Below are 22,492 nucleotides of genomic sequence, written 5' to 3'. Positions count from 1 at the left end.
AATCATCAGCACCATGTCCCAGCACTAAACCAAGTATAGAATCTCTTACTAACTGCTTTGGGGCTCATCTACATTTGGATATACGTCTTTTTAAAAGATCAGATGTAGCAGTACACACCCACGCTTCTAGGTGCCACGTTCACAATCTCTTTTTACAATCTCTCCATTTATGGAACTAGACACACCCTTTTGGTGGAGCATGACACGCCCCCCAATGGGGCGCAGTGCAAAATTTTACTACTGACTATAATCTCCCTGAAACTAGTTTTCAAAAGTAGGCAAGTATGAAGTTTTGTGATGTAGCCCATGCATTTTAGTTGCCCTTCTTTGCACATTCTCTAATGTATTTATATCCTTCTGGGGTTTTCCCTTTAGACCTATACAGTGGCATTATTACTTCTTTCTTTCTACTGCTGATACCTCTCCCTATGTAACCAAGCATCTGACTTGCCTTCTTCATTGCTTTGTTACATTGCCTACCTGCCTTTAAGTCCCCTGAAATAGTGACACCTAGATCCCTCTCTTCCTCAGTAGTTTCCATTATAGTGCCATTTATACTTTATTTAGTCTTTGGATTTTTGAGACCCAAGTGCACGATTTTGCATTTTTTGGCATTAAACTGTAGTTGCCATGCTCTTGACCATTCCTATAATCTACCTAGATCATAAATCGGTTGTTTGGTGGTGGCTCATTTGCATAAAACTCAACATCAAAAACACGTCTTTCTCAGTTTCTGGTTTACACATTTGCACATAAAGCTCCTAGATCGGTGCACCATGAGATTTGTAACAGTTGCTATATAATTTTTTCACCGATTTGAAATCTTGCATTTTATTGTGATTTCCAATTTTAGGACATGCTACTGAATGAATTAAATGTGCACCATGCAACAAATCATGCAATAACTACAAGTAATACTTTAAACAAGAGAACCATAAAAAATACTTCAACCATCCTGTACATACCTCATAGGTGACCCCGCTGTCCGTACCAGCATCCCACGGGATTAGGTCCTGGATAACTCTCTGGACCCATCCGCATTCCTTGGTACAAAGATCCTCGGCAGAGAGCCCAACATTCCAGTCCGGGCTCGGACCCAACATGGTCAGAAAAGACATCAGGTGCCGAGTCCTGTCCACAGAGAACTCTGCAGATGGTGCAGCCCTCCTGTCCAAAACAAAGTCAAGGTAGAATTTAGAAGCTCATCCTGGATCATCAGAGAGGTTCTAGCCCTTTGCTTTCTCACACCGCCTTATGTGCAGGACATAAATACTATGTTGTCTTTACTGTATGTGCATTTTTTGTGTAAATATTTTTATGTTAGAGGTATCTTGTTTGTTAACGGAACCATGAGTCCCTCCTCTTCCCATCACCTTTCCTCTAGTTCCCATACTCCTCACCTCTAAACAAATGGTTAGGGAGGAGCATGGGGCAGATGGCGGTGGTGGAGGAGTGGCATAAATAGAAGTTTTGCGCCCCCCCCCCCCACCTGCCAAAAAAAATCCCCCCATACATTTATTATAATTGTTTTTTTAATTGTTTTTACATAAATGCTCATTGTCAGATGGTGTCCTGCTCATTGACAGGAGTAACATGCTAATTGCCAGGGGAGTCATGCTAGTTAACAGGGGTTACATGCTTGTTTCTATGGGCCCGGGACTGGCAAAATCCCAGACTCCACCCCCCCTTCCCCTACCAACCCCCGCCCTGTATTAAAATGATACCGGCGGCCGCGGCTTCTCAGGTCCTCCCGAGTCTTCCTGCATCTGGCATGCTGAGCACCCGCACTGTAAGCCGCGCAATGACGTCACACCACATGCGGCTTACAGTGCGGGCACCCAGCTTTCCTGCTGCTTGCTGCACTGCCTGTGTATGTCCCCTGGCAGTGGGCAGCAGGAGGATCCGGCCGGGCCTGGGGATACACATTTGGGGGAAGGTCTTTTCCAAAAACACAAACAGAGCTGTGACACTACCAATGGCCTGTCTATTTACTATATGTAGCAGGTACATGCAGGAGGCACAGAAGACATTTCCATCCTATAGAATTATTCAGTAAGCATTTATTCATAATCCCGATAGTTATGTTATTATGGGAAGGCTTTCAAAGATTTGGATTAGGACGACTGTGAAGACATTTTAAATAAATCCAAAGAAAGTACAATCATCGAGACCTGAAGATTTAAATGTAAATGAATGCCGTTAAATAATTCGGTCTTATCCCTGACTTATTATTTCTGATTATCTGCCATTATGTAATCTGCTTTGACTGCTTTAATCACTGCTGCTGAGCCTATTCTGGCACTCCTTGGGCTGGGTACGTTCCAATCTCCGTATCAGTAATTTGTTTATGCAGTACCCATGCAAATTGCACTTTCACTTCTTTAGAATACTTTTAGTTCCTTAAAAATAGCATTATTCTCTTTATTTCAACTTTATTATAGCAACCACATCTTCCATCATGGTTGCTGGGGACACTAAGGCAAAGCTTCAGCCTAACACCTCCCCCTGCCGGAAACATACACACACGTCACAGACTTTGCAAGGGAACCCTGGTCTCCTGGTTTTCCTCCTGGTTTTCCTCAATTTATTTTGTCCATAGAGCGAAGAGTTTTTTTTTAGTTAAAGAACAAAACAAAAAATATCAAGATGCACGGCAACTATTTAATTACACAGCAGGGAACAAATATCTATGAAGGCTGAGATTCAAATTATAAAGGAAGCTCATTGGAGTGGAGTGAATCTAATACACACTTATCTTTGTAGACAAGTATAATGTAGGTTACAGTTGAACATTTTGTACTTTGAAAGGATGCGAGGAGGTAACGGTCCCATCTTTCATCACTTGTCAGCGTTATATTACAGTGTAGATGTTATTAAACTCTCACTAGCGCTATGAAGTGGTAAGACTTTTTTGGCACTAATCCAAAAGGACTTTAAATCACGTGACATCATGTGACCTATGGTTATGTGTTTTCCCTGACACTCCCAGAAAACAGCAGGCTGCAGCCCAGAAATGGCGGCTTCCTGTCAATCGACTTGCGAATGGCTCGCGATAAAAAGAAGTAGCAGGATTTCATCCTTGCGCATAAGACCTTGAACCAGGCCCAGTGTAGCGTAGACAGTAAATTCATGCATCAGTTACAGCAGAAAGAAAATTTTCTTCCTCATTTCCAGAAGCGGATCAATAACATCGTTCTCTGCTGGTCACTGATGAGAACATTTGTAGCCAATAAAAACTCCTCTCGCTTAACAAATAATTACTTTGACAAAACATACATAAATCTCTGGTGCCCCTGTAATTAATTCTGGTTCTAATCTACTCACTGACTTCTTGACAGCCGAGACCCTAAACCCTGTCTCGAGATTAAAAATGCATTGTGGTGGCCTGAGTGGTCTATGTGTCCCTGTTGGCTATAAACTTATTCCTAAATAGTTCTCTGTTCTAAAACTGATGTCATAGTAGGCCCTTGGCAGTCTTCTGTAGCTGTTGGGTCACGTACTTTGCAGTGACTGGTCAGCTAAGCGGCATAAAGGGCTCAATGTGCTTGTGTGGATAGGTGGTAGGTAGGTGGTTGCATGTAGATGGGTTGGATAATATATTTTTCACTTTTATAGGAACCATTTCACTCCCAAATAAAGAATGTCAACATGTTTAGAATGTCGATACCGATTTGTTGAAATTAACATTTTTTGAAAAAAATAATTAGGTCTAGGTTTACGTGTGGATTTAGGGCTAGGGTTAGGATTATGGCTAGGGTTGGGTCTAGGATTAGGTCTACGGTTAACTTTGGGTTATGGCTAGGGTTGGGCCTAGGGTTAGTTTTGGGCTAGGGGTAAGGCAATGGTTGGGGCTCGGGTTAGGGCTAGGATTATAGCTAGGGTTAGGTCTTGGGTTAGGTTTAAAGATAAGGCTAGGGCAAGGGTTGGGCCTAGGGCTAGAATAATAGCTAGGGTTGGATCTGGGATTAGGGAGTGGACTAGGGTTAGGCATAGGTTTATTATTATAGGGATAGGTGATGCGGCGACACCCCCCTGCCCGCTGCCACCACTCATGCGCTCCCCACTGCGGTCCTGGTGCCTGTACAGTGTAGATGAAAGGCATCAGGACTGGTGCATGCACCATATGAGCCTAGGTACTGCACATGTGCATACCACAGGTTATACAGGCTGCTTTGGTTGCAGCATAAAAGCCAAAGAGGCAGCCCGGCGGTAGGGATCACCTCCTAATGGGACTGCCTTGGGTGACTGGCAGGTCTGACTTCCAATAGGAAATCACTGCCAGTCACAATGAAGCCAGTACTGTCTCACAGACCGCATCTGGTTTCATTAACACTGAGCACAGTGACCATAGGTAAAAGCCACCACTGGTTAGGACAAACGTATGTCACAGCCAACATTGGTAAATTGTGTATGCACTTGTCGATGCCACCCTCCCGTGCCGGATCCCCATCGCCACCAATACCGCTGGGTCTTAGGCTAAAAGAAACAAAACACAGTGGGGGAAATTTACTAACATGTGAAGTTGCTATGGGCCACCAATCAGATCCTGTCTATTATCTTCTAGAGCAGGGGGTGGCCAAACCGGTCCTCTAGGTCTACCAACAGTCCACGTTTTCCAGGTTACCTAGCTGGTGCACAGCTGCAGTCATTACTAACTGTCACATTCCCCAGATCACCTAGCTGGTGCACAGGTGTAGTCATTACTATCTGTCACATTCTCCAGGTTACCTAGCTGGTGCACAGCTGTAGTCATTACTAACTGTCACATTCCGCAGATCACCTAGCTGGTGCACAGCTGTAGTCATTATTAACTGTCACATTCCCCAGATCACCTAGCTGGTGCACAGCTGTAGTCATTACTAACTGTCACATTCTCCAGATCACCTAGCTGGTGCACAGCTGTAGTCATTACTAACTGTCACATTCCCCAGATCACCTAGCTGGTGCACAGCTGTAGTCATTACTAACTGTCACATTCCCCAGATCACCTAGCTGGTGCACAGCTGTAGTCATTACTTACTGTCACATTCCCCAGATCACCTAGCTGGTGCACAGCTGTAGTCATTACTAACTGTCACATTCTCCAGATCACCTAGTTGGTGCACAGGTGTAGTCATTACTAACTGTCACATTCACCAGATCACCTAGCTGGAGCACAGCTGTAGTCATTACTATCTGTCACATTCTCCAGGTCACCTAGCTGGAGCACAGCTGTAGTCATTACTAACTGTCACATTCCACAGATCACCTAGCTGGTGCACAGCTGTAGTCATTACTAACTGTCACATTCCCCAGATCACCTAGCTGGTGCACAGCTGTAGTCATTACTAACTGTCACATTCCCCAGATCACCTAGCTGGTGCACAGCTGTAGTCATTACTAACTGTCACATTCTCCAGATCACCTAGTTGGTGCACAGCTGTAGTCATTACTAACTGTCACATTCCCCAGATCACCTAGCTGGTGCACAGCTGTAGTCATTACTAACTGTCACATTCTCCAGATCACCTAGTTGGTGCACAGGTGTAGTCATTACTAACTGTCACATTCCCTAGATCACCTAGCTGGTGCACAGCTGTAGTCATTACTAACTGTCACATTCTCCAGATCACCTAGTTGGTGCACAGGTGTAGTCATTACTAACTGTCACATTCACCAGATCACCTAGCTGGAGCACAGCTGTAGTCATTACTAACTGTCACATTCTCCAGATCACCTAGTTGGTGCACAGGTGTAGTCATTACTAACTGTCACATTCCCCAGATCACCTAGCTGGTGCACAGCTGTAGTTATTACTAACTGTCACATTCCCCAGATCACCTAGCTGGTGCACAGCTGTAGTCATTACTAACTGTCACATTCCCCAGATCACCTAGCTGGTGCACAGCTGTAGTCATCACTAACTGTCACATTGCCCAGATCACCTAGCTGGTACACAGCTGTAGTCATTACTAACTGTCACATTCCCCAGATCACCTAGCTGGTGCACAGCTGTAGTCATTACTAACTGTCACATTCCCCAGATCACCTAGCTGGTGCACAGCTGTAGTCATTACTAACTGTCACATTCCCCAGATCACCTAGCTGGTGCACAGCTGTAGTCATTACTAACTGTCACATTCCCCAGATCACCTAGCTGGTGCACAGCTGCAGTCATTACTAACTGTCACATTTTAAAACATGCTGCATTCATTCCTACTATAGATCCACAGGGGATGCAGTTAAGATCCCGGCGGTCGGGATCCCGGCGTTCAGAATCCCGACGCCGGAATCCCGACCGCCGAAATGCCTACACTTTCTTCCTCCTGGGGTGTCCACGACACCCCTGGAGGGAGAATAAAATAGCGTGCCGAGCGTAGCGAGGCACCGGGCCCGCTGCGTGGCGAGCGCAGCGAGCCCGCAAGGGGGGGCGATCCACGTCCCCCCCTTGTCGGCATTTCGGCTGTCGGGATTCTGGCGTCGGGATTCTGAACGCCGGGATCCCGACCGCCGGGATTCAATACTGAATCCATCCACAGGTTGCCTTGAAAACATGCACCGATGGTAGATCTCGAGGACCGGGTTGGCCACCCCTGTTCTAGAGGGTGCCAAATAATTAATAAGAAGATTCTGATTGGTTGCCCATAGCAACATCTTAGAAAACACATCTTAGTAAATTTCCCCCAGTATGTTGACATTCTGGTGTCATTGTTGACATTTTAACCATGTCAACATTCTGAATGTTGACGGTTTCATTCCACACCCCTTAAAAAAAAAATCAAACAGTGTCTGGGATTTCATAAGGATTGTCACAGAGATAATGGAATCTGCAAATGTTATTACCATGTTGAAAACAATCCATCCACCTCGGCTGAATTAATTAAAACAGATTAATCTTTGTAGCGAGTGCGGCTCCGTCTGTCACACACTTGATCTCCCACAAAGATCGGGCGGATGTTGCAGGAGTTAACATTCAGATTAAGGGGGTTATTCTGGTTGGTTCCTTGCGAGTCAACCTAACCCCGCCTTACGAATGGTGGTACGCCGGTCCACCATTCGCAAGGCGCGTTCCTTCGCACTGGCTGCAAATGGATATTTTACATAAACATCCAATCACAGCGTGCAGGGGAACACCCACATCGGCGACCATGCGCAGTGACACAACATCGGTCCCCACGCGAATGAACGGCTGCAGCGAACGGACCTGAATAAGGTCCTAAATGCACTAAAGGACCTTCCAATAAAACGGCCAATTAAAAACATCTTTCAAATGATTTATATTGGTGGCTCAAATGATCCGACTCTGCAGCGATGGGGCCTAGATACAAGGCAGGAATAGGAAATCCAGGCCAGGAAGAAGATAAAGGTGGAAAGTGCGATCATTATGGTTTTTTTAATACACTTTAATACATTTACAGCAAATAAGGTTATAATTATGATGGAATGAGTAGCTGAAGTGCTTCGATTACTGTAAAGATGGATCCTGGAGCCGCAGAGGTCTGGAGCCACAGGTGGTGTGTATATATATATATATATATTCGTTAATGTCCTTAGCAGTAACTATATAATCTATATATATATGCCACGTAAAACTACATTTCCAACTTGTACTGATTGTTTTTCCTAACACGTCCTCCTCCTCATCAGATCGCAGCTGAAGGTTGACGAGCTTGTAGGGTAATGTACCCCATGGGTAAGATTCAAGGGGGAGTGTGCAATAACGTTTTTCCACCTTTTTTGTTAGTGGAAATGGTAACAAGGTAAAAATCCCAGGTCTAGCGCCCCGGGATTTTTAACTGGGATTGAAGCAGGGTTTTTAGCAGGTAAAACCCAGATGGCGAGCCGTGGAAACAGCTCTTATCTTTTTCAACCCTGGCAGGGAGGCTGGCCATTGCTGGCCCTTCCGCTTGCTGCCCATCTGCTGCTGTCAGCCAGCCCCCTCAACTGGTGCCTGCCACCTATCGCAGCGAACCCCCCCCCCCCCCACAACTGACCCCTGAGTCACTTACCCCTGCTGCTGACCTCCTGCCGGTGCCCCGCTTTTCTAGGTCTCCCCTTTCAGTGGAAAAGTAGTCAACCGGGAAAAACCCAGGAAAACAACGCAGTGAAATCAGGGACTTGGGATGTAGAACCACCAAAATCCCGGGTCAAAATCCTGGGCGTGGTGGTAAAACAGTGTCAGAAAAGTTCACCATATAAAGTGACTTAGGGTGAGATGTATTAAGCCTTGAAAAGTGATAAAATGTAGAGTGATAAACCACCAAACAATGAGCACCTAAGTGCTATTTTTTAAACACAGCCTGTCACATGGCAGTTAGGAGCTGATTGGCTGGTGGTTTATCACTCTCCATTTTATCACTTTTCAATCTCAGTACATCTGGCCCTAGAGTGCTCATAAAAAGACGCACAAAAAAATAAAAATTTTGCCCATGGTTTACATTACCCTACGAGCTCAGGGAGTGGGTACGCTGCTGTCTAAGTTACGTCACTGCAAATACAGATGTAGCCCCTGTCATCTTTGCTCACCGCCCACCAGAGCCTCCCCTCTGGTGAGCGCCGGCGGACAGGGACTACACTGAACTGGGATGCGTGTGCGTGTCACGCGCGTCTCAATCCTTAGGCGGCGGGGCAGCGGCATCCTGCCCATCTCCGCTTCAAGGAGACGGGCAGGGTTAGGAGGGGGGGTCGGGGCGGCGAGGGCGACCGGTGGCGGGGACCCAGGGGGAGCTCCGTTGCCACGGCGCGTGGGCGTCTTGTGCACACGCGCCCCCCTGGCGGGAGCTGGAGGAGGCTGGCGATAGTTTCGCCAGCCCCCGGCAGGTTGAGACCTGCTCCATCTGTACTAATCTAGAAATGATGTCCTTTACTGAGTCTATGGAGCTTTTGGGAAATTAGTCATTAAGTGGCTTTGAGGTGGAAACTTGTACAACATTGGCTGCTTTTCATTTTATTTTTAAATATGCGAGTTATAGATTTCCTATGAGTAGCGGCTGGAAATAGTAAACTGCTGACTGCGGCCGGCTTTATATATTTCCCAGCGCTACTTGTCTCCGCGGTGTATTCTGCTTTTCTTGATGATCCAGGGGGTAAAAACGTTACTTTTTAAACAACATGAAAAGACAGCTCTGGATACATCTCGGCTGTCTATTACCTGATAAGGGCAGAAACAGGAACCTGGAACACTGATCGGTTACCATGGCAATAAGAGAAATTGTCTACTTATCATTTTTTTTAAAGCAGACTAAAACATATAACTGGAAAAAAAAACAACTGTCCCCTTTCAGTTCACGCAGCGCTGTGTTTTATGCTTGAATCAAAGATTTTAAACCAATAAATTTAATTTTTCTGAAATGAAGCAGAAAAGTCAAATGAATCCTTCGATGTCACTCTGACCCAATCAGATGTTTTCATACAGGTTAACTCTAGCGGGGCGGCGAATCCCTGATCACATCTGTTACAGGGAAACGTGAGTGTTATCTGGGGGTGTAACAAATTCTGGGGTGTTTCGGGGCTCCCCTGCGGGAGATGTGGGGGATATTTTTGATATTATGGCGATTTTTGTTATTATGAGTTGTTTGCGGTCTGTGTTCAGGCTCAGTAGGGGGGAGGTGGGATATTATGTGAAGTGCTGAGGTTTGTGGTTTGTCACAGCAGCTTAATGATCTGGAGGCCACTAGACACTAGACAGCTTCCACATAGATGTATTGATGTATTCATCCTGACTACTATATTGGTGTTGGTTCTGACTACAAATGTTTGGGTGCCACCCACATGAGGACACATCTAGAAATTTACCCATGGCCACTTTAAATTCCCAATCCGCCCCCCGTGGAGGTGTCACAGTGACTTCTCTGGTTCAGTGAGTGCGGCAGCTCAAGCAGCCTCCTCCATGTTTGGCCGTTAGCTGATGAGGACTTCTAGCTGGGCCTGTTGCACTTCAGCAATAATCATCCCTATCCCTCCCACCAACTAGGGTCAAATGCTAACCTTCCCTCCCATAGCCTAGCCCTGTAACATAATTACAAGTATAGCCATGGGCAAGTGCAGTAAACCCCCATAAGTCACTTCGCTGCTGTGAATTCACCTTGCAGACCAGAAGACCACAGAAGTGTTTGAGGACAGTACTGTCAGGGCAGCGTGAAGGCCAAGTGCCACACATGTAAAACACCATGGTGTAGATCCTGAGAGCCACACTGTTAGCAATTGTGATAATTGTATTTGAATCTAGTGCTGCTTGTAGGGAGGAAAATTTAGGTAAAAGAACCCTACAGAAATGGCTAAGGGACATATTGACATGTACCACTCATCCCTTAGATACATCTCCATTCTCTTCTCTGGCCTTAATCCCTCTCTGACAAAGCCTCTCCCCACTCTGATCACTGCCTCTAGCCTCCAAATATTTACTTCTATGGAACTAACCCTCCCTCTAGTGGCTAATCCTAACATGCCACTCCCCAACCCTACCCCCCCACTGCCGCTGTCTAACCCTAACCTTCTTGTTTCTCCAGAACATTTCACATGCCAACTTCCTGCAGATGAGAACATTTTAAATGTAGACAATTTAACAATGTTGACATCATAGTTGACGACAATGTGGTATTGGCATTCTGCGTCCCATTTTAATAAACACCTTAACTCCACCCAGCATCTACCACCAGGAGGCGAAAGCTTCTGCCTCTCAGTTCTTTAGCACACATCTAGGAGCATGAGAATTGTTTGGCGCAGTGCATCGGTGAGTTTGCACTTAAGACTCAAAGAGGCAGGTTTATTAAAATGTCTATAAGGGAAAAGAGGAGGTGCCTATTACACCCAATCAGAATCAAGCTATAATTTATCTAGTACCTGCTAAAAAATGCTCCCTAGAACGTCATTGGGTGCTATGCGTGACAACTTGATTTTTATTTTTGAAGTTTTAGTCAACCTTTTGCGATATTATGTATAACTATGTCCATTTTATATCTTCTCTTATCTCAAAATATCATCCAACACGACCTCTACGCTCCTTTCCAAGATCTGCGTCTCTAATCCACACTCATTACTCGCTCCCATTCCTGACTGCAGGACTTTCTTTGGGCTGCACCCACTCTGTGGAATGCCCTCCCAAGCACAATAAGACTCTCCCCCAGTCTCCAAACCTATAAGCGTTCCCTAAAAACTCATCTCATCAGGCAAGCTTATCAAATTCCAGAACCAGTCATAGAGCCTTGCATTCTGGTGGAATTGATGCAATAAAGAATACAGTATCTATCCTTATGTATCAATGCCTATTTCCCTATAGATTGTAAGCTTGCGAGCAGGGCCCTCCTACATTTTGACTGTATGTAAATACCCTGTTTGTTGTATCACTGTCTCCTTTGTAAAGCGCAACGGAATATGCTGCGCTATATAAGAAACTGTTAATAAATAAATAAAATACATTTTCATGACTAGCAAATACCTTTTTAAGACATATTTCAGAACTGTTTCTGTTTGTATTAAACCCCCAGTCTCCAAACACATAGCCTACTTTTGAAACTCTAAATGGCTTTTCCCCCGCTGCGTCCACATCTTCACATCTTTTTTAAGCAATTTAGATATATTTAATGGAATCACAATTTTCTGTGAATTACCACTGAACTGATAATAAAGGTTTCCGTAGAATTAACGTTTTTTTTTTTCTTGTTAACATTCATTTGCTTCTCCAAATACCTCCCGCAGCATCAGCCGTACAGACTACAGAATATCGCTAGACATCACCCATGGTACTAGCAGCGGAATACGTCCTTTTGTTCCTAGATGCAATGGAAAGTTCTTTATCCTCAGCTGGTTTGATCTATAGAAATACAGATCTGAAAATGCCTTTTGCACCTCTTTTCATCACCATCCAAGTCCTCAGATGAATAAGCGAAGGCTTAATTAATTGAGCAAAACAACAATCTGCAATCTAATTTCTCCTTTCACAAACACTTTTTATCAATTGGTTCCGCGAATAGGAAAAAAACATTCATTGAAAACCAAAGCAGCCCTTTTCAAAAGTAGGTCACTCTAATGTCTTAATGAATCGTATGAGTGAAACGTTATTAACCCGAATAACCAACCTTTGCACTTTTTAATAATGTTATTTTGCTAAGTAGAATGTGCCTAGAACATGACCATGTTTCACTAATGAGCTTTTAATGATTAGAACTATTTATACTTTATATAAAGAGCAAATAAGAAATAATGGATAAGTTTTCCTTGCATTGCTCTAAGAGGAGCCCATCTAGAGGTCAGGAATCAAAGGGAACAAGGTTCTAACAAAGAGCTTCAAGGTTCCGCTTAACTGTTTCAAGCAACGTTGAATAGAATAAAGGTTTCCATAGGAGACTTCGTACTAACGAGGAGATTGGGAAGTAGGCTGAACAGACCTCTGCAAAGGTTGAGGGATTCTAGGATTTTGCAGCAAGGGAAGGTTTTTTTTCTTGCCCCCTAATAATACCCAGATGTACTAAATGTTACATTTGGGCCATAGTAGAATGACAGTGTAAATGGTAATGAAATGTCAATTATTAGTCGAAACTGGACTGGGAGTCATTGTAAGAGTTGACTTAAAGGTGACTGGTGATGAACTGTAGTAAAGAATTCTGAATGTCAAAGAAGGAAGTTGTACAATGACAAAAGTTGAAGAAAATGGTTGCTTAAACAATAAGGCGCCTGAACCAAAATAAGTCTACCATAAACACATAAACCAAAATAACGCTTACAATAAAATAAGTCAAATTGGATGATTGGTTTTATTGAATGGTGGGTGTTCAAATTTCCATAAAACGACAGCCCTAGCAGTTTTATCTGTGCTTCCCTTTCCGGTACCCTCCAATTGGAGACTAAATTGAGGGGGGCTGTTGTTTAATGGAAATCTGAACACCCACCATTCTATAAAACCCATCATCCAATTGGACTTCTTTTATTGTAAGCGTGATTTTGGTTTATGTGTTTATGGTAGACTTATTTTAGTACAGACGCCTTATTGTTTGAGCAACCTTTTTCTTCAACATTATGCGTTGGTCTTGGTGAGACCATTTGATCTATCTATTGCCGGGCAGCTCAGACACTGCCCGGCTGTTTCTGACTTGGCGTGAGGCCGTGAGAGGTCGCGCGCCGAGCGGGTTCCAAACTCTGTCATTCATTGTCAGGTGGTGAGCGAGTTCTAGCCTCTATGACTTCTGTGACACTGGAGAGGTCTGGCGGCGAGCGGGTTGCAGCACTGGAAGTGCAGAGGCCGCACACAGCAATCCCCTCCATCCGGCATTGCAGCCGCCGCCTGCCCCGTTCCACCGCAGTAAGCTTCCACTAAAGTAAGGGGGACCGGGGCAGTTTTCTTTTAGGGATGCCAATCTCGGGATCCCCGGATTGAGCATTTTTCAAACCCGATTCCCGGGACTGAAAAGAACCAGGGCTGCTGGGGAGTTCAAGGGAAATCGTGACACAATCAGTATCGCAAGCTGGTCGTTCTAGTGTATGGCCAGCTTTAGGAGCTCATTGGTTGGAGCACCATTTCAGATTGATACAACAATATCACTCGTTATTACATCTGCCCATTGATGCTTATGCTATGTTCTTATGACTTGGTTTCCCGCTGTGTATGGAATTGATGTGCTGATACCATTACTGTCTGCTATGTATAACCGTGTATGCCACTGCAAACACTTTGTGGCGTCTTATAAATGCAAGTAATTATAAAAACAGGCCATAAGTCACACGCAGTAGTTAATGCATTAGCCAAGCCACAAAGACGATAGAGCAATTTCTAGCACTACAAATATAGCTGAAGTGGGCGTCATCAGCAGATCCGTCAGCGAGAGCTGCTGCCATCGTACTCAGTCATTGTGTTACCCCTGGGATGTAGAAGGTACTATAGGACACTTGTCAGAACAGAAATGTATTAAGAGCGCACAGCTTGGAGAGTGAAGGAACGTCTGTATTCACACTTACACATTCAGGGGCTGCCAGGCCGGCCACTGAGCTTTTGCTTTGATGACTGTTAACACTTCATCGCCCTGTAAAATAGGAAAAGTAACAGTTAGCACATACAGTATCTCACCAGTATTAATAATAACTATGTCCGCAGACACTTGGATAAACATTGAGGACACCAAACATTTTTAAACTGTACTAGAAAAGATCCAGCTAGAATCTGTCTGTTGTGAGTTACAGCCGTGTGTCCCAACTCCAGTTATAAAGCCTCCGCTCCCACACACCAGCAGCATACCTCCTGACCAAGGGCATAGCTACCATAGGATGCAATGGGGCCCAGATCTGAGAGGGGCCCACCTTCCCTGTCAAAGTAACATGTGCTATATACATTTTTCACCATTGGGTGGTATATAGGGGTCCTTACAAACTTTTACTACGGGGCCTACTGAAATTTAGCCACTACTCCCAATTGTCCCGACAGTCTCACTAATTACATACCTCACGGTTGCCGACTTTTCTAGTCTCCTCTCCGGGAAAAGCCCGAAGAGGAGACTTTCAGCAGCACTTTGGGGGGCGGTTCTTGAGCATGACTTCATTAAGCCCTGCCCCCAGGATGTAAAATAACCTAATTCACAGATCTCCGTGGAGGGGGCGGGGCTAAAATGACATGATTATGGCATATTAGCCCCGCCCCCTCCTCTGTGACGCACTAGTTGAATTTCAGTATTTGCAGTATTTAAATTTCGTGGTCAGGAGGAAGATGCCGCGATTGGGGGGCGGAGTGGGGGTGCCCACCTTTCCAGGGGGGCGGGAGGGGGAACTGATATTCGGGAGCCTCCCGCCCATTCCGGGAGGGTAGGCAACCCTGGCATACCTCCCAAATGTCCCGACAGAGGACAGAGACGCTAATTAGAGACTGTCCTTCTGTCCCACCTGCAGGTTGCAGTGTCCCACGGAAGGGCGGGATAGTTGGGGGAGCCGGTGACCGTTGAATAGATGCGGGGAGGGGAGATGGACTCTCCAGCTGCTCAGGGAGCGCTGGACATGCTCCCAGAATGACTACATGGAGTGATTGCGGCACAAGGCCATGCCTGCCATCTGGGGCCATGCCCATTTCCCCCAGGGCCACACCTCCTTTTTGGGCACCAGGTTTTTAGTACAGGTGATTTATAACTTGTCATTTTGATTCAAATATATGTGCTCAAATATGGATACCCTTAAAACCTGCATCGCTTGTGGTGCTTAAGAATTGGAGATGGAAAACAGTGGTCTGACTCTCTACAGGTTAATGTATACATTATAAAAAGTCCCTGGCTATATACTATATCATCTAGAATGTTGTAATATTACTTTTGCTGTCATAGTTTAATTATCTATGGGAAATTAAACCTTTCAGGAGATTGAGAATATCAACCAATCAGTTTCTGTCATTTTCTGTTCTGTGTGGCCCCCTGGAAGCAAGGGCCCGTGTGGTAACAATGCACCTACTATAAATACAGCAGTCTTTTACCTGTACTTATTGAAAATACATTATTTGTGACGTATGCAGCCAATCAATTCACTTGAAGACAATGATATCTATGAGGACATATGTGATAGGATGCATTCTGTATGTATAAACCTAATATATCTGTACCTGTATGTTGCTAAGTTTTAAAGTGGACAAACTGAATGATTTTGTCTCTCCTATGCATGCATTTTTCATATTCGAGAAGGTCATTTATTTGTTGCTCCGTTCTTATTGCCATATTTCTCTTAGTGTCCCTCCCACATTATAAGTCAAGTACTGAGGCAGTTGCCAACTGTTCTGTTGAATTATGTGCCAGTGTCCCTTTGGTACCTCTATATTGCCTTAATACATTTCACATTATGAAAAAGTCAGCAGCCATGGAACAAGAAATTTCCTGCCAGAATATAAAGTACTATACCAAGAGTTACGCCGAATGCGAGGAAAGGTGAGGACCTTGCCTAGGGTGGCAATTTAATAGTAAGCGCATTCCTACCTCTCACCCGTTTTCTGACAGCCGCTATTAGCTGTGATCAACAAAGCATTGCTCGGACGCTAAAATAAGAAGTTGTGCCGGAGGGGGGGGGGGGGGGGGGGGTTGTTTGTTGTGGGGGGGGGGGGGGAGATCAGGTTTGGAAATGGGGGTCCTCATATGCTGATCCCAGTCAGTAAGGTTTTATATCTCAAAATTAACCCCTTCCTGACAGAGCCAGTTTTTGCGTTCCTGACAGAGCCCTTTTTTTCAAATCTGACATGTATCACTTAAGTGGGGATAACTTTTTTTTGCTTTTTCTTATCCCAGTGATTTTGAGATTGTTTTTTCGTGACACATTGTACTTCAAATTAGTGGTAAATTTGGGTCGATACAGTCTGTGTTTTTTTGTGAAAAATACCAAAATGTCGTAAAAAAATGGAAAATTTAGCAATTTGCAAAATGTTAAATTTTCTGCTTGTGAGACAAATAATCATACCACTCAAAATAGTTAATAACTAACATAGACCATATGTCTACTTTATGTTTCCATCATTATTTCAACTTCCTTTTAATTTTTTTGGACACTAGGAGGCTTACAATATGAATAGCAAATTCTCAAATTTTCAAGAAAATTTCAAACACTGATTTTTTTAGGGACCAGTTCAGTTCTGATGTGACTTTGAGGGACTTGTATGTGAGACACCCCCATAAATGATACCAATTTAAAAACTGCACCCCTCACAGTATTCAAAACAGCATTTTGGAAGTTTGTTAACCCTTTAGGTGTTTCACAGGAATTAAAACAAAGTGTAGGTGAAATTTCAAAATTTCATTTTTTTTGCAGATTTGCAATTTTAATACATTTTTCTAAGGAACACAGTACATTTTACTAGAGAAATGTGACTAAAAATTGATTCCCCCAATTCTTTTGTTTTCATAAATATCCTATATGTGGCCCTAGTGTGCACGTTGACCAAACCATAGGCTTCATAATAGAAGGAGCACCTACTTGATTTTGGAGCCTCCTTTTTATGAGATTATTTTTTAGGCACCATGTAGGTTTCTAGGCACCATAAGATGCTAAAATTTAGGAACCCCCCCACAAGTGACCCCATTTTGCAAACTACACCCCTCAGGGAATTCATCTAGGGGTATAGTGTACATTTCAAACCCCCAGGGGTTTCACCAATTTTGATACAACTGGGCAGTGAAAATGAAAAATTACATTTTTTTTACACAAAAATGCAGTTCTGGATCAAAATTTTTCATTTTCAGAAGGTATGAAGGAGAAAAAGCCCCCCAAAATCTGTGCCCCAATTTCTCCCGAGTACGGCAATGCCTCACATGTGACCAAAAAATACCATTTGGGTGCATGGCAGGACTCAGAAGGGAAGGAGTGATTTTTGGATTTTGCAGCTCAGATTCTGGTGGAATTTTGGTGGGTGCTATGTCGCATTAGCAAGACCCCCCAAGCACCAATACAGTGGAACCCCCCCACAAGTGACCCCATTTTGCAAACTACACCCCTCAGGGAATTCATCTAGGGGTATAGTGTACATTTCAAACCCCCAGGGGTTTCACCAATTTTGATACAACTGGGCTGTGCAAATGCAAAATTACATTTTTTACACAAAAATGCAGTTCTGGCTCAAAATTTTTCATTTTCACAAGGAATGAAGGAGACAAAGCACCCCAAAATCTGTGCCCCAATTTCTCCCGAGTACGGCAATGCCTCACATGTGACCAAAAAATACCATTTGGGTGCATGGCAGGACTCAGAAGGGAAGGAGTGATTTTTGGATTTTGCAGCTCAGATTCTGGTGGAATTTTGGTGGGTGCTATGTCGCATTACCAAGACCCCCCAAGCACCAATACAGTGGAACCCCCCCACAAGTGACCCCATTTTGCAAACTACACCCCTCAGGGAATTCATCTAGGGGTATAGTGTACATTTCAAACCCCCAGGGGTTTCACCAATTTTGATACAACTGGGCAGTGAAAATGAAAAATTACATTTTTTTACACAAAAATGCAGTTCTGGCTCAAAATTTTTCATTTTCAGAAGGTATGAAGGAGAAAAAGCACCCCCAAATCTGTGCCCCAATTTCTCCCGAGTACGGCAATGCCTCACATGTGACCAAAAAATACCATTTGGGTGCATGGCAGGACTCAGAAGGGAAGGAGTGATTTTTGGATTTTGCAGCTCAGATTCTGGTGGAATTTTGGTGGGTGCTATGTCGCATTAGCAAGACCCCCCAAGCACCAATACAGTGGAACCCCCCCACAAGTGACCCCATTTTGCAAACTACACCCCTCAGGGAATTCATCTAGGGGTATAGTGTACATTTCAAACCCCCAGGGGTTTCACCAATTTTGATACAACTGGGCAGTGAAAATGAAAAATTACATTTTTTTACACAAAAATGCAGTTCTGGCTCAAAATTTTTCATTTTCAGAAGGTATGAAGGAGAAAAAGCACCCCAAAATCTGTGCCCTAATTTCTCCCGAGTACGGCAATGCCTCATGTGTGACCAAAAAGTGGCAGGACTCAGAAGGGAAGGAGTGATATTTGGATTTTGCAGCACAAATTCTGGTGGAATGTTGGTGGGTGCTATGTCGCATTAGCAAGACCCCCAAAGCACCAATACAGTGGAACCACCCCAAAAGGGACCCCATTTTGCAAACTACACCCCTCAGGGAATTCATCTAGGGGTATAGTGTACATTTCAAATCCCCAGGGGTTTCACCAATTTTGATACAACTGGGCAGTGAAAATGAAAAATTAAATTTTTTTACACAAAAATGCAGTTCTGGCTCAAAATTTTTCATTTTCAGAAGGTATGAAGGAGAAAAAGCACCCCAAAATCTGTGCCCCAATTTCTCCCGAGTATGGCAATGCCTCATATGTGACCAAAAAATACCAGTTGGGTGCATGGCAGGACTCAGAAGGGAAGGAGTGATTTTTGGATTTTGCAGCTCAGATTCTGGTGGAATGTTGGTGGGTGCTATGTGGCATTAGCAAGACCCCCGAAGCACGGTGAAATGATGAACCTAATAATCCATAGATGTGTGGTATATTTTAAAACACTCCTTTATACATAGGCCGGGTTTGTCGGGGCAAGTTTCACAGTGGAAAATAGTTTCCTTTCTTATTCCCTTTTTATAGCAAACTTTGCACCTTTTTTGTGTCCTGCCCTTTCTTGCAGTGGAGGGGATTTCGTTCGGAAAATGCTGCCCTGGTACAATACGGGGGCCAGTACTAGAAGTACTGGGGCCCTCTGCCTGCTGGTTCCCAAATATTAGGCCCTTTATGACTTCCTCTTGAAAGTGCATAAATGTCCCCCTCTGGCCGGTAGAACGGAATAGCACGTAAGCGTTATACAGTGCCATCTGGATGATATACATGGCCAGCTTCTTGTACCAGATTTTTGTTTTCCGCAGGGCACTGTACGGCTTCAGTACCTGATCTGAAAGATCCACTCCGCCCATGTACTTATTGTAATCTAGGATACAATTCGGTTTTGAGGTGTGGGTACTGGTACCTCATACAGGGACGGAGGTGGTACTGTCTCCGTGAATTGTTGTCAGTATAAGGACATCCCTCTTGTCCTTATATTTGACCAACAACATATTTTCGGTGCATATTCCCCTGCTTTCACCCCTTCTCATTACTTGGGCAATGTGCGTTTTTGGGAGGCCTCTTTGGTTCTTGCGCACAGTACCGCAAGCTGCTGTACCTCTTGAACCAAGGGCCTTAAACAGGGGGATGCTAGTGTAAAAGTTATCCACATAGAGGTGATAACCTTTATCCAGGAAGGGGTGCACTAAATCCCAGACAATTTTTCCACTAACACCTACGAGGGAGGGGGGGCATTCTGGCGGTTCAATTCTTGAATCCTTCCCTTCATATACCCTAAACCTGTGAGTGTACCCTGAGGTGCTTTCACACAGCTTATACATTTTTATGCCATACCTTGCCCTCTTACTGGGAAGGTACTGGCGGAATTTAACCCTTCCTTTAAAATGTATAAGGGACTCGTCTATGCAAATGAATTTATCTGGGATGTACATCTCTTCAAATTTGGCACTGAAATGATCAATGACCGGCCTGACTTTGAATAGCCGGTCAAAGGTGGGATCATCTCTGGGTGGGCACTGTGCATTATCGTTGTAATGCAAAAATTTAAGGATTGTCTCAAAACGAGTCCGAGTCATGGCCATACGGTAAAGTGGGGTGCTGTACAGAACATCTGTACTCCAATATTGCCTAATTTCTGGCTTTTTTACTATGCCCATATGAAACACCAGACCCCAAAACGTCATCATCTCTACTGCATCTACAGGGGTCCACCTAGCAAATGATGACGTGGGGTTTTGAGCAATAAACTGCTGGGCATATAAATTAGTTTGGTCCACCATTAAATTTATAAAATCATCAGAGAAAAATAATTTGAAAAAGTCAATTTCTCTGAGACCTGTGGAATCAAATTGGATTCCTGGCATGGCCAAAAACTCAGGAACTTGGGGCTCAAAATTGTCTGGTGGTGGGGTCCATACGAGATCAATTATTGGGGGGGGGGTCTCAGCTGCTCTACGGGGGCGTCTTTGAGGGGGTCCCTCATCACCAGAGGAGGAAGAGGAGCTTAAGACGAATCCTTCAAATTCCCCGCTTGCATCACTGGCTGTGTCAGAGTCAGAGGCAAGCATGGCATATGCCTCCTCCACTGAATACATTCTTCTGGATGACTGGGATGACATTTGGGATGACATTTGGGATGACATTTGGGATGCCATTTTTATTTTTGTGTTACTGGTAGTGAAATGTTTCAACACGTGTATAGTGTAGGGGGGGGGTACAAACTTTATTTCAACCCGGGGGGTATGTAGTGTGTAGTGTGTATGTAGTGCAGAAAAAAAAAATACTTTATACAAAAAAAAAAAATTGAAGGGGTTAAAAAAAAAAAAAATTGAAGGGGTTAAAAAAAAAAAATTGAAGGGGTTAAAAAAAAAAAAAAAGGTCCTGCGCCAAAAATTGAGCACAGATGTTGGTCAGTAACGTCCGTCACTGAACAGCGCTCAAAGGCAACAGGAATTTGATAAAAAAAAAAAAAAAAATAGATCAACCCTGTGCCGAAAAAGCTGATCAGTGATGTACGTCACTGATCAGCGCACAGTGGCCACAGGACACCCACAAAATCACAGTGTGTGTAAAAAAAAAATTAAAAAAAGACCCCACAGCACCCACAAAAAAAAAAAGGTGATCAGTGATGCGACACTGATTACCAGTGAGGGGCAGCAGGTGCACAACCTTTGGTGCAACTGACAGTGTAACTGGCAGCAACTGACAGGTATATATAAAAAAAAAAAACCTCTGCACCCCCAAAAAGTTGCTGATCACCTCAGATATAGTGATCAGCACAAAAGGCGGGGGCAGCAGACACAAAATATATCACTCTCTATCACTCTCTGTCACTATCTCTCTCTATCTCTCTATCTCTCACTATCTATCACTCTATGACACTGCAGCAGCAGCACTGACAGTTATATATATGAAAAATAACCCCTGCACCCCCAAAAAGTTGCTGGGGGTGCACAAAAGGGGGGCAGCAGACACAAAATATAGCAGTCTCTATCACTCTCTGTCACTATCTCTCTCTATCTCTCTATCTCTCACTCTATGACACTGCAGCAGCAGCACTGACAGGTATATATATCTAAAAAAAAAACCTGCGCCCCCAAAAAGTTGCTGATCAGTTAATTTATACTGATCAGCACAAAAGGGGGGGCAGCAGTCAGTTATATAAAAAATATATAGCACAATCTGTCACTATCTCTCTATCTCTCTCTATCTCTCTCTCTCTATCTCTCTCTATCTCTCTATCTATAGCTCTATCACACTGCAGCAGCACAAAATATAGCACTCTCTGTCACTAGGCCTCTCTATCTCTCTCTATCTCTCTCTCTCTCTCTATCTCTCTATCTAATAACTCGCAGCAGCACAACACAGCACAACACAGCACAGGATGTCACAAGAAGAAGCAAGATCCAGGCAGTGATCAGGTAAGTATTTAGAGGGGTTCTGGTCAGTATATCGCGGCAGCTGGGTACGGTGACCGCACTGCACGCAATTCCAGACCGGAATGGCGTCTGCAGTGCAGTCACCGTTAGTTTAAACCCCCCTCCATGGCTGTGATTGGTTCGTCGGTCCGACGAACCAATCACGGCCTTTGGGGGCGGGCAGGGTGAGGTGGGGTGACACCAGTGTCACCCTTACACCCCGCGGTGATTGGTGCTGTACTTTACAGCACCAATCACCTCCGATCCCTGTGTCACCGGCGAACGTTATTCGCCGGTGACACAGAAAACGCTGTGAATGGCTGTTCACACTGAACAGCCAATCACAGCGATCGCCGACGGGGGGGCGGCATCGCAGCCCCCCCTGGGCATGCAGGGACATGTCTGCTGTCAGGGACAGCAGACATCGTCCCTCTGTCACTGCGTCTCTAGACGCAGTGACAGTTTGAAGTCATGACGTATATATACGTCATGTGTCGGGAAGTACTTCCCGGCCATGACGTATATATACGTCAAATGTCGGG

The 22,492-nt window shown here is 44.4% G+C and overlaps 1 protein-coding gene across 1 annotated transcript in view; it reads right to left on the bottom strand.

The window, feature by feature from the left end:
- Positions 1 to 22,492, bottom strand: part of SPON1 (spondin 1) — a 243,708-nt gene that overhangs the window by 34,952 nt on the left and 186,264 nt on the right. Inside the window, exons 7-8 of the mRNA XM_083164316.1 lie at positions 13,930 to 13,994; positions 966 to 1,167 (exon numbers count right to left, since the gene is read on the bottom strand). Coding sequence (XP_083020442.1) covers positions 966 to 1,167; positions 13,930 to 13,994 — 267 coding nt within the window. The remainder of the gene's footprint in view (positions 1 to 965; positions 1,168 to 13,929; positions 13,995 to 22,492) is intronic.

Source organism: Crinia signifera, chromosome 11 (assembly GCF_055691185.1).
Source record: "Crinia signifera chromosome 11, ASM5569118v1, whole genome shotgun sequence".
Lineage (NCBI taxonomy): Eukaryota > Metazoa > Chordata > Amphibia > Anura > Myobatrachidae > Crinia > Crinia signifera.
Note: the sequence above shows the minus strand (reverse complement) of the source record. Positions and strands in the feature narration are given on the sequence as shown.